At 40.4% G+C, this 11943-nt stretch overlaps 1 protein-coding gene across 1 annotated transcript in view; it reads right to left on the bottom strand.

Moving 5' to 3' along the window:
• Nucleotides 1-9623, bottom strand: part of ITPKC (inositol-trisphosphate 3-kinase C) — a 79830-nt gene extending 70207 nt beyond the window's left edge. Inside the window, exon 1 of the mRNA XM_053721783.1 lies at nt 7456-9623. Coding sequence (XP_053577758.1) covers nt 7456-9288 — 1833 coding nt within the window. The 5' untranslated portion in view covers nt 9289-9623. The remainder of the gene's footprint in view (nt 1-7455) is intronic.
• Between the last annotated feature and the right edge of the window lie 2320 nt (nt 9624-11943).

The following is an 11943-nucleotide window of genomic DNA, read 5'->3' as shown; positions in this document are numbered from 1 at the left end:
CACTTTAATTCATCAAAATTTACATTTCACTCCTGTTGTGAAAAAATACTTACCCTTTAAACTTGACAGCAGCTCCAGCTTCCTCCGGTCGTCGCAAGCCATTTCTGATGTCAGAAGTGATGGATAGGTCATCCGCCAATCACGGCTTCCTCCCTGGGGGAATCAGTGTCTGATTCAATGCCGTGATTGGAGGAAGCCAGATTCCTTATTTTAGACCCAGGAAGAGGCTTTGCAATGGGTGCAGGAAGCTGGACCATGGATAGGTTCCCAGCTGCGGTTGCAGCACCCGAGGCAGGTATTGGAACACATCGGATGATTATTAGGTATCTCACAGCACTCACAGATAGTTCCTACTAGCTCCTGGGTACAAAAGGGGACCTAGCTCACCCTTAGAAAAAGTAATAATGATATGGGAAGACCTAGGAGCGCCTAGCACAGGCCGAGGAAGTGATATTGATGCTAACTAGTATCTCTGCTGGTTAGCCAAGATTAAAAATAAAAATAAATGTATAGCTGATAAACCAGCAGATACTAGTTAGCATCAATATCACTTCCTCGGCCTGTGCTAGGCGCTCCTAGGTCTTCCCATATCATTGGAACACATCGCTCTTTTCCAATATTGTTCCCGGGCGCCACAATCGCCGCTGGGAACCTATACATGGCTCCCCTCCCCCCACGGTGGGATGTGGTACCTTCCGAATTTGGGATGGGACGCTAAACTACACCTTTACCCAGTACTGTAATATATCTTTTTAATGGTACTATGTAGATACAAGTTTTAAACCGTATAAACCACCTTTAGGTTACATGTATAAGCTGTCAAGTTAATATTGCCTAAATGACATAAGATATTATTGCTTACACTTGGCCCCATCCCCTCTTTAACCTGTCCCATTTTACGGATACAAATCGAATATACAAATATTCCGAGATCCAAATCCCAGCCAGTTTGAATAAAGGGGTTTGTACCTGTATATGAAAATTGTACTAGTCAAAACTCTATCATACTTAGCAACAGCCAAATCCCCCCATGCCTTGGGGACTATTACTTGACCAATAATTTAAAGGGACATTTCAGCCACAATTAGAATCCATATAAATGCATTTCCGTTTTGAATAGAAGCATTTTTGTAATATAAATGAATTAGCAACAAATGCTTCTAATAAAAGCAACAGCTGATTCAAAAGTGTATTTAAGTATGCACCGTCCACCAGGATTTTAAACACAGCATTAGATAACATTGTGCTCATACACGTGGAGTTATTTAAGAGTCAGCATTGCCTGAAATGCAAGTCTGTCAAAAGATCTGAGATAAGGGGGCAGTCTGCAGAAGCTTAGATACAAAAGGTAATTACAGTGGTAAAAAGTGTATTAATATAACAGTGTTGGTTATGCAGAACTGGGGAATGGTAAATAAAGAAATTATCTATCTTTTTAATCAATTACATTTTTGGTGTTTACTATCCCTTTAATTTGACCTTACTGTCCCTTTAATTAAAACCCTGCACCAAAGCGAAGAAAGGGAAAAACTTCACCAGTAAGGTATTTTTTGTTCTTTAAGAATCCCATGTTGTGCAGCTGTATTAATATTTGTTTATTCTGTCTGAAGTGTGTCCGATCGGTAAAACCGCATGAAGAACAAACAGTATATAAAAATAGAGATCAGTGTGTAAACAAAAAGGTTTGTATGGGGTCGGAGAGTGTATGACAAGCTGCAGCCGCTAGAAGAAATGAGGAACAGACCAGCAAACAAGGTAGGTCAATATTGCTAAACAAGCTCCAAAATCTGTGTTGTAGGACAGATCTTAAAAGTATGTTGTAGTATACAAAAGGGCTAAGAAGCAGACAAGACATTCATACTGACAGGACACAAGAAAAATTATAGACAGTCTACTTGAAAAGCTTTATTGTTTAAAAAGATAGATAATCCCTTTATTACCCATTCCCCAGTTTTGCATTGCATAACCAACACAGTTATATTAATACACTTTTTACCTCTGTGATTACTTTGTATCTAAGCCTCTGCAGACTGCCCCCTTATTTCAGTTCTTTTGTCAGGCTTGCATTTTAGCCAATCAGTGCTGACTCCTAGGTAACTCCAAGGATGTAAGCACGTTATCTATATGGCACACATGAACTAGCGCTGTCTAGCTGTAAAAAAAACTGTCAAAATGTACTGAGATAAGGGGCGGCCTTCAAAGGCTTAGAAATTAGCATATGAGAGGTTTAACTTTGAACAAAGAATACCAAGAGAAAAAAAACAACAAAGTTTGATAATTAAAGTAAATTGGAAAGTTGTTTAAAAATTGCATGCCCCGTCTAAATCATTAAAGTTTAATTTTGGCTAGACTGTCCCTTTAAGGTTCTCTCTCTCTCTCTTATCAGGACACAAGCAAAGAAAATAGTGTAATGTCACAATCCTACCTCACCATAAAATAAGTAAAAATGGATGGAGGAAGGTTTTCCTATCCCATTTTATCAAAGACTCAATCAAACAAAAAGAGACCAAGAGAGGTTCCCCATCCCAACTTCAGTTGACATAAGCAGAAAGTACCAACAAATATCCCAGATCCCACCTTGTCATGACCAAAGAAAAAACAAAAAGGTTCATTATTCTACACCTTGCCATAAGAAAAGTGGAAAGAACCAACAAAAACTCTTCATTCAACTTTAAAGCAAGCAGCAGCAGTGATCTATACTAGGAGTAATCAAATGTGGACCTCCAGAGGTTTTGGAACTACATTCTACATGATGCTCAGCCAGCATTTCAGTAGGCTGAGCATCATGTAGAATGTAGTTCCAAAACCTTCAGAGGGCCACAATTGATTACCCCTAGTCTATACTGTGGGGCCGAATTATCATTGTGCAAGCGGACATGATCCAATATTGCGGATCATGTCCGCTGCACAGCGATAAATGCAGACAGCATACGCTCTCTGCATTTATCATTGCATCAGCAGTTCTTGTGAACTGCTGGTGCAATACGGCCCCCCCCCCCTGCAGATTCGCGGCCGCAGGGGGTGTCAATCAACTCGATCGTATTCAATCGGGTTGATTTCTGACGATTTCTCTCTGCCGCCTCAGAGCAGGTGGACAGGTTATGGAGCAGCGGTCTTTAGACAGTTGCTTTATAACTTGTGTTTACGGCGAGCCTGGAGGCTTGCTAGAAACACGGGGCATCAAGCAAAGTCCTCGCTCTCTCACCCCAACAAATTCTACCTCTCCATAGTGCAAACATCAGAGCCAGTAGGTGGCTCCAAGTTTTATATCTTCAAGATAGATTAACAGTCACATATTATTTTATATTTACAGCAATATAATGATACATTTATAATAGGGACATGATGGTCTTTAAAGAGACATGAAACCCATTTTTTTTATTTCACTATTCAGATAGAGCATTCAGTCTTAAACAACTTTCTATTTTACTTCCATTATTAAATTTTCTTCATACTCTTGATATCTTTTGTTGAAAACCAGTGACATTAGCTCGGGAGCCGACCCATTTCTGGAGCACTATATAGCAGCAGTTTTGCAGCAGCACTATTTCCTGCCCTGTAGTGCACCAGATGCTACCTAGGTATCTCTTCAATGGGGACAAAGAATATTTGATATTAGAAGTAAAATTGGAAACTTCTTTTTTTAATATCTTTTATTTTGTAAATAATTAACATAGTTACAAATTGAAATATAAAAGGGGAATACTACAAGGGAACATTTTTTTTTTTAATGATATGCTCTGTCTGAATCCCAAAATAAATGTTATGGGTTTCAAATCCCTTTAACCCCTTGAGTGCTAACGACGGCTCTGAGCCGTCGCAGAGTTTCTCACTCAGGTGCTAACGACGGCTCAGAGACGTCCCTAGCACTCTCCCACCTTGAGGGAGATCTGGGGGCTCCCACCCGCTCCTACCCCGGCGATCGTGCCTGCAGAGTGACAGGCATCGGCGGAGCTTTCCGTTTTGCGCGGTGACGTCATGCGTAATGACGTCACCGCGCAACTTTATTTAAAAATGACAAAGGACAATATAGGGAAAAGGGGCATGCAAAATTTAAAAAACGTGCTTAGCACCCAGGTGGGAAAGTACTTAGCACTCAAAGGGTTAATGGTTTGGATGGATAATGCAGTTTTAAGAGACTCCAGGTTTTTCTATTATTTAATTTACATTGTTCTGCTGGTGTCCCTTGTTGAAAAGCATACCTAGGTAGGCTCATGAGCAGCGTTGCACTACTGTGAGCTAGCTGGTGATTGGTGGCTATGCCAGGGCTTGACAAACCCAGGTGCCAGGGAGCCAACTGGCGCTTTAAACTTAGGCCCTGGATTAGAGTCCCAAGACAGCCATGGGGGCCCTCCACTTCCCGCGCCAGACACAACCAGTCGTACGTAAAATTTAGCTTGGTGAACTTCTTTCTAGGAGTCCCGCAATACACAAATCTCTTGTCTTTGGTTCTCCAGATGTGTTTAACTAGGCCTCAGTAGTGCATTGCTACTTTGGAGCTAACTTTTTACTTGTGTTCTTAAAAGTGACATTCCAGCCAAAACTGGAAACCATATGGGTGCATTTCAGTTTTGAATAGAAACATTCTTGTAATATACATTTATTAGTAAAAATGCTTCTAATAAAAGCTATAGCGGTTTTAAAAGTGTATTTAAGTATGCACTGTGCACCAGCATTTTAAACTCAGCACTTACTCAGAGAGCCTAAAGGTGCTTGTGCCATCTGGTAATGACTCACTTTGTTAATTGCTGATATGATACAAGCCCCACTTGAACACTGAGCAGCTGCAGTATTTAATATGCTGGTGCACTAAGAATATCTAGCGATGCTTCACATGCACGTGCAGAAAAAAATGTTAACACTAAAAAAAAAAGTAATATGTTTTACTAGAAGTATTTTTGCCAATACATGTATATTGCAAATATGTTTCTATTCAAAAAATGTAATGCATCTATGTGGATTTAAATTTGGACCAGAATGTCCCTTTAACCATTAGTGCAAGCAATAACCCAATAATCAAATTCTATAACAAAGTAATTTTTGCACTTTTATCTCCTTTTCATATACAGTAGAAGTGAAATTAACATATGAGAGTCCTCATTTCCAACCAGGTATTACAATTAAAAGAATTACAAGAGTCTCCTGCAACACTAGATTAAAAAAAAAAAGTCTGGGGAAAACAGAATTTGTATATTGCATGTCATCTGTAGTGTTTAAAGGGATATAGAACACATTTTTATGTATGAATATGGGTCGATTTATCAAGCTGCGGCAGACAGGGGTACACATACGTGTCCCTGTCCGCCACAGCTCGCCTCTGGCGGGCTAAATTCCGCATTGCACGAGTGCTATTTTGAACTCATGTGCAATCTCTCCCCTGCCCACACACAGCCTATCACGCACGGGCATGAGCTGTCAATCTCCCCGTTCAGACGAGACTGGCAAGATTGAAATTTGCCACTTGAGAGGTAGTGAAAGGTTAGGGAAGCAGCGGTCTGATGACTGCTGCTTGTTAAATACCGACTGCAGGTTCTCTTGTGAGAACCTGCAGTTGTAATGGGTGCGAAGCATGCCGAAGGCTTTGATAAATCAACCCCATAGTATATGTCAGCAGCAAACATTACAACAAAAGGTTACAAAATAACCATCACAAAGGGACAGTAAACACCCTAATAATTTCAATATTTCTTGCAGTCCTGTAATAAAATTTACATACTGGGTGGGTGTGAAATTTTTAAATGCATTAACACCTTGGCAGCTCCCTTTAATTATTGCTTTAAACTAATGATGTGTAACGTTGTGGATTATACTGTAGGAAAGCATGTCAATTTACTAGACTTCAAACTTCTTGAATCTCATAAAAAAAAAAAACTTTTTTAAAAATATGTTGCAAAACAGTTTGAGTGTTGTCACGGTAAAGCCACAAAATGGGTATAAATGTAGCCTCAATCAAGTCAGCAGTTTGAATCTACGCAGGGGGCAACAGAACTCGTGTGACCTGCACACTCCGAAAGCCAGCACATACAACACCACTGCGAGGAAGTGCGTCAAATCAACAACTTTAAGATACACATTGCAGCTGGATGATGTGTATTGTGTCAGACTGTTTACAAAGGCATGCCAGAGGGGCACGGAGCGTGAACAGGCTGCGCTACATAGCAATAAAGAAGGGGTGTCCACCCCAGACCCAGGGAGTTTAGCATTGAAAACAATTTAGAACTATTAATGGATAATGCGAACACTGCACTACATAGAAAATCTATCCCTGGATAGTGAGCATACTGTACAGTATAATGATGAGGAGTATCTATTCATTGATATTGAATACACTGCACTGTATAATAGTGAGGAGTACCTACACAATAATAGTAAACATGGTGCACTGTATAATTATACGTATCTATTCACTGACAATGAACATAAAGCACTGTAGAATATGAAATATCACTATGCTATGTTTCATAGCTTAAATGTTAGCTGTTGGTAAACTAAAGAACAATCGTGGAGAAATGTAAACACAAAGCTATTGAATTTAATAGGCTATTATCTGGAGAACACAAACACAGACACAGTCTCATTAAAGGACTGTCAGACTGTGAGCGGGGAGGGGGGGGAGGCGGCGGCACCCTGCCAGACATGTGAAAGGTGTTGAACCAAAGTGGGTATCCGCTTTGTATTGATTGTAAATAAACCTAGTTCCAAGTTATGATATAAAAAGCACCCTCAACTCAAGCTACATACCCACAACTCAGAGCCACTTCTCTTGCATCTGGCATTCAGCCCTGGGGCCGCAGTAAAGTACATACACCTCATGCACCCAATCACAAGATGCCACTCAAGCAACCAGCTGTAAGACCCCTATCCTGGGGCAACCACAGGCACCCAATCATTGTAGGCTTGTACTTTAGAAGGGCCTCTACAAGCACAGACTACTCAAGCACAAAAGCCCAGTGTGACCTCAAACCCTTCCCAAAGTCCCCTCCTCTCAATGATCCAGTCCTGTGGTCCCAGCTCAAGATGGCCTCAAGCCCAATTCTGCCACTTTCAATTACACAACCCCAAAGCAAAACTAAATCTTCAGTTCTCTCTCAAGCACTTGCCCACAACCCATCCTCAAGTTCCAAGCCCCCCATCTAAACAGCTTGGTCACTGGGCCACCACAACCAATTCATCCCTTAGCCCACAGTATTACAAACCGGTTACTTCATGTTCAATTTCAATCCTATGATGATAAGCAACACAAGTTACATATTACAACCCCTTTCCTTTAGTACTTTCATAAACATATCACCACCATTTTTAAATGTATTTTGTTGCCAACCATATATTAATGAAAACATGGTATAAGTAAGCCACCTTTCACACAAATGTGTTTAGCCAAGTAAGACAGGATTCATAAAGTCATACACAAAACATACTATGAATGACTGTGTACATATATATGGAACTACTTACAGCAGAGATTGGGTCATCTGGACTGCAGACCAAGAGATGCAAGTGCTGTCCATTAGGTTCTACATCGCTGCCCACAAAGTCATCCTCTGACTCTTCAAAGGACGATGCAGAGGAAAGGCCAGAAGAGCTGGAAAGCTTACGCAGGAGGATGGAAGGGACAGGAGACCCTCCACAACCACTGTCTGAACAGGGAGATTCTGCTTCGCCAGATTGGGGTATATCCAAGCCACAAATTGTCTCAGGATTCAGAGAGGGAGAAACAGTAAGGCAGCGGTTGGGGCTATGATCGCGGGTGACAATTAACCGAGGAATAGAATAATTATAGGTGTCAGGGGCTACTTCAACTGGTGCCTGACTCTCCCGTCCTGGCAGCAGCCTAAACTCAATGTGTGGAGGTCCACTCCTCAACAAAGGACAATCTCTTCTAGAAGTGGCCACCAGGACAGCTTCTGTGTCAGCTGGTGTTACAGTCAGTTTTAAGCATGAAACCCCCAAATCTCCAATTAACTGTTCCTTATTGGGGTCATGAATGGTATCAGATAGTCTCAATTGGTTATCTACTCTTGATGTTACTGAGCAGTCTCTCTTACTCAAACCCATACCACAGCTATCTAACTTAGCAGTCCTCTCATCTGTAGATTTTCTACAGCATTTCTGAATGTCACATTCTTTGGTCATCTTACACACTGATGTGCATTCGCTATGCAGGGAGTCCTGCCTCCATGAACTATCTTTTTGGGTATGTTCTGCCATCTCTTTATTCCACACGTGATCTCTCTCATGCACCATTAGTCCCTTTATGTCTCTCTCAGTAATTTCAGTCTTCTTACATTGAACAGTGCACCCATCTATGCTACTCAGACTTTCTCTCTGTTGCTCCAGAATTGTGTTATTGTCTCTTTGAGTGACCAAGCTGTCTTTCCCTGAGTCCTCAGCCCATATTTTCTCCTTCCCAGGCATGCTTGCCTCCGAGCCTCTTCCTCTGGACATATCCCTTCTGATCCCCACTCCTTGAACATCCAGTCTCATCTCAGGAGCTGGGGTGATTGGTCCTGTGCCAGTACAAGGGACTGTGCCAGCTCTGTATGTTGGTATCTGTTGTGTTGTACCAGGTAATATATCTGTAGTAGTCTCCTCTTTTACACTCAGCGATGCACTAACATCCTCTAAATCTTGTTCCAGTGAGACGCTCTGTGTCACTTCACTGGCTGGAGAAGAGGTGGTTCCTTTTCTTAAAGGTATACTGTGAACTTTGTTTGACACTCCTCTCTCTGAACTACACCCCTTTATACCCTGCCCTGCACTTCCTATTGCAATATACTCATGTACTGTGGTTGGCAATACCCTTTTTTCAATATTATAATGCTGTATTTTCTGTACTGTACTTCTTAACACTGCCTCTTCTGCATTATACCCATTTACCCTCTGCAATACACCTTCCTTTATATTACACTGCTGTATATTCTGTACTGTATTAACTATATAGTTTTGTTGTATTAACCCTCTTCCTGAATTGTGCTCTGATATAACACCTCCATTTATTTTAGACTGTTCTGTACTCCCAGACACCCCTCCTTCTGCATTACACAACTGTATCTGTGTTATTTCCGTATTGCACTCCTGTATTGTACCCTCTATTCTTACTCTCTCGGTATTAGACCCCTGTAATACACATCTTTCTATATGTGAAGTCTGCACTGCTCCACTGAATGTACTGGGACCCTGCAGAATAGTTCTTTCTGCATCACCACACCTAATTACCTCTCCCTTTGTACTGCACCTCTGTATTAAACTTTCCTCTCTAATACAACCCTGAGTAATAGAACTTTGCATTACACCTCTCTCTATACCTGGATCCTCTATCGCATTACTATGTGTATTAGACCTGTGTGCTATACTTCCCAAAATATCATCACGCTGTATTTTACCTCCCCTTATATTGCACTCCAAAGTATGACTTCTCTCTCTATTGCAACAATGTAAGAGTTTTCCCTGTGTACTATACAACTGTATAACACTACTCTCTGTAATACAATGATTAACCTCCCGTACTGAACTACCACTAGCCCCCCAGTTATCAACGGAGGCCTTTTCTGGCCTCCGCCGGACCCTCAACCGTTTCTTCCACTCGCCAGTGGAGGAGGGAGCAGGAGGACACGCCACTGCGCGAGTGGAGGAAGTTTGTCCCATCCCGGCTATTGTTGCTCAAAGATTTTTTTTCCACCAATTACGTCAAAACAACTGAAAACCAATAGAAATCGAAAAGGCGTGTTTACAGCCAGTCAGGGTGTGTTTTCGGGACTGTATGCAATATTGATATCCGTACGCACAATTAGTACATATTACTACTTGCCAACCATTATTCATCCGCTAGGCAGTTACAAAATAGTTCGGCATACTTCAAAATGATGGAGATTACTAATATCGCAAACTTTCCACAAAGAAGTTGAAGTTGACTTCAGATTTTGCTTTTCGTGTATTTCATGTATTCACAATCTGTGAAGACATAAAAAAACATATTATACTAACAGAGTATAAACTAGAACATTTTAAAAAGTTACAAAGAGAGCAACTAAGATAAAAAAATACATATTTTAAAAATATCAAACTAATTTAGCCTTTAGAAAGTAATACAATTATATTATATTATTAATAATAATATTAATAATACAGTTGGGACTGTTTGTATGTAATTCAGTTTTTTCCATATTTGATATTACTTGAAATAATTTGTGTTTACATATAAAAATGTTTTGATACTGTACCCTAAAAATTCCTTCCTAACTGCAATCCCTTTTTTTAGTAAAACATATAACTACTGTATGAATATTAAAGGAACATGAAACTCAGTTTACTTCAATTATCTAATTTGCTTCATTCTTTCTGCATCCTTTGTTGAAGAAACAACAATGCACATGGGTGAGACAAAAACATGATGCATATATATGCAGCCACTAATCAGGAGATCTAATCCTACCATGGTATGCGTTTCAACAAAGGATACCAAGATAGTGAAACAAATTAGATAAAAGTAAATGGGAAAGTTATTTAAAATTGCATGCTCTCTCTGAATCATAAAAGAAAAATGTGTTTCATATCCCTTAAATGTTAACAGTATTTGTACTCTTTATTATTAAAAAAGCAGTACATAGTTGTGAGATTATATACAGTAATTATGCCAAAACATATACTTTCAAAATGTGATTTTGCTGATCTATGGTATTGTAAAAACTGAAAAACAAACCTTAAATGGTGTGTGATAATAACAATGTGACTTCTAAGTTCTATTGATAACAAACTGATTCTCTACAAATCTGCAGTCTGCATAGAAGAGTTTTCTCTGACAAATTTCCAAAACATAATTTATGCTTACCAGATAAATTCCTTTCCTTCCTGGCAGGGAGAGTCTACGACTTCATTCCTAACTATTGGAAAATACAACTCCTGGCCACCAGGAGGAGGCAAAGACACCCCAGACAAATGATTAAATATCCCTCCCACTTCCCCTATCCCCCAGTCATTCTGCTGAGGGAACAATGAAAAGTAGGAGAAACATCAGGGTATAAAAGGTGGCAGAAGAAATAATATAAAAAGGGAGCCGCCCATCAAAAAAATAAATTACGGGCGGGGTTGTGGACTCTCCCTGTCAGGAACGAAAGGAATTTATCTGGTAAGCATAAATTATGTTTTCCTTCCATAAGGCAGGGAGAGTTCACTACTTCATTCCTTACTGTTGGGAAAACTATACTGAATATGAATAACGGGAGGAAACAGAAAAAAGAAGCGGACCCTATTCTGAGGGCACCACAGCCTGCAAAACTTTTCTCCCGAAAGCTGCTTCAGCCGAAGCAAACACATCAAACTTGTAAAATTTAGAAAAAGTGTGTAAGGAGGACCAGGTAGCCGCCTTACAAATCTGATCCATTGAGGCTTCATTCTTAAAAGCCCAAGAAGAAGCCACTGCTCTAGTGGAATGAGACGTTATCCTCTCAGTAGGCTGTTGTCCCACTGTCTCATAAGCTAAGCGGATGACACCCCTCAACCATAAAGATAGAGAAGTCGTAGTAGCCTTCTGCCCCTAACGCCTCCCCGTATAGATGACTAACAAAGAGGAAGATTGTCTGAATTCTTTAGTAGCCGGAAGATAGAACTTCAAGGCACAAACCACATCTAGATTATGAAGCAAACATTCCTTCGCTGAAGAAGGACTAGGACACAAGGAAGGAACAACAATTTCTTTATTAATGTTACAATTCGATACCACCTTAGGGAGGAACCCTAGTCTAGTGCGTAAAACTGCCTAATCAGCATGAAAAAAACAGATAAGGGGGGTTACATTGCAAAGCAGAAATCTCAGAAACTCTGCACGCAAAGGAAATAGCCAACAAAAAAAGAACCTGCCAAGATAACAATTTAATGTCAACAGTATGCATAGGCTCAAAAGGAGCCTGCTGCAAAACACTAAGAACAAGATTGAGGCTCCGAGGC

This window comes from Bombina bombina, chromosome 7, assembly GCF_027579735.1.
Source record: "Bombina bombina isolate aBomBom1 chromosome 7, aBomBom1.pri, whole genome shotgun sequence".
NCBI classification, from domain to species: Eukaryota; Metazoa; Chordata; class Amphibia; order Anura; family Bombinatoridae; genus Bombina; species Bombina bombina.
The sequence above is the reverse complement of the archived record's forward strand: the minus strand, read 5'-3'. Positions and strand labels throughout refer to the sequence as shown.